This window comes from Tupaia chinensis, unplaced genomic scaffold, assembly GCF_000334495.1.
Source record: "Tupaia chinensis unplaced genomic scaffold, TupChi_1.0 Scaffold144472_1, whole genome shotgun sequence".
Lineage (NCBI taxonomy): Eukaryota > Metazoa > Chordata > Mammalia > Scandentia > Tupaiidae > Tupaia > Tupaia belangeri.
Window position 1 is genome coordinate 765,959 of NW_006204331.1, and position 304 is coordinate 766,262.

At 70.4% G+C, this 304-nt stretch overlaps 1 protein-coding gene across 3 annotated transcripts in view; it reads left to right on the plus strand.

Annotated features, from left to right (window-relative positions):
- RTEL1 (regulator of telomere elongation helicase 1) overlaps positions 1–304 on the plus strand; it is a 38,455-nt gene that overhangs the window by 12,623 nt on the left and 25,528 nt on the right. For all 3 annotated transcript variants that reach the window (XM_027767687.1, XM_027767688.1, XM_027767689.1), the window contains one exon: positions 62–215. In XM_027767687.1, the coding sequence (XP_027623488.1) occupies positions 62–215 (154 nt within the window). The remainder of the gene's footprint in view (positions 1–61; positions 216–304) is intronic.

Genomic DNA, 304 nt, shown 5'->3' on the forward strand with positions numbered 1-304 from the left:
CCCCCCCCCCTGCCCGCCCCGCCCCGGCCCGCCTGTCCTGACCGGCCTGCTGGGCTCTCAGGAGAAGATGTGTGAGGAGTCGGCGTCCTTCGACTTGACCCCGCATGACGTGGCTTCGGGACTGGACGCCCTTGACCAGGTTTTGGAGGAGCAGACCAAGCTGGCCCAGCGGAGCGAGTCCCACCCGGAGCTCAGCACCGATGCCACCAACTCCGGTGAGTGCGGCAGGGACCGAGGCTGAGGCCACGTCTCGTGGGCCCTGGAGCCCTTCCGTGGAGGCTGGTGTGCCAGGGCGACCTCCGCC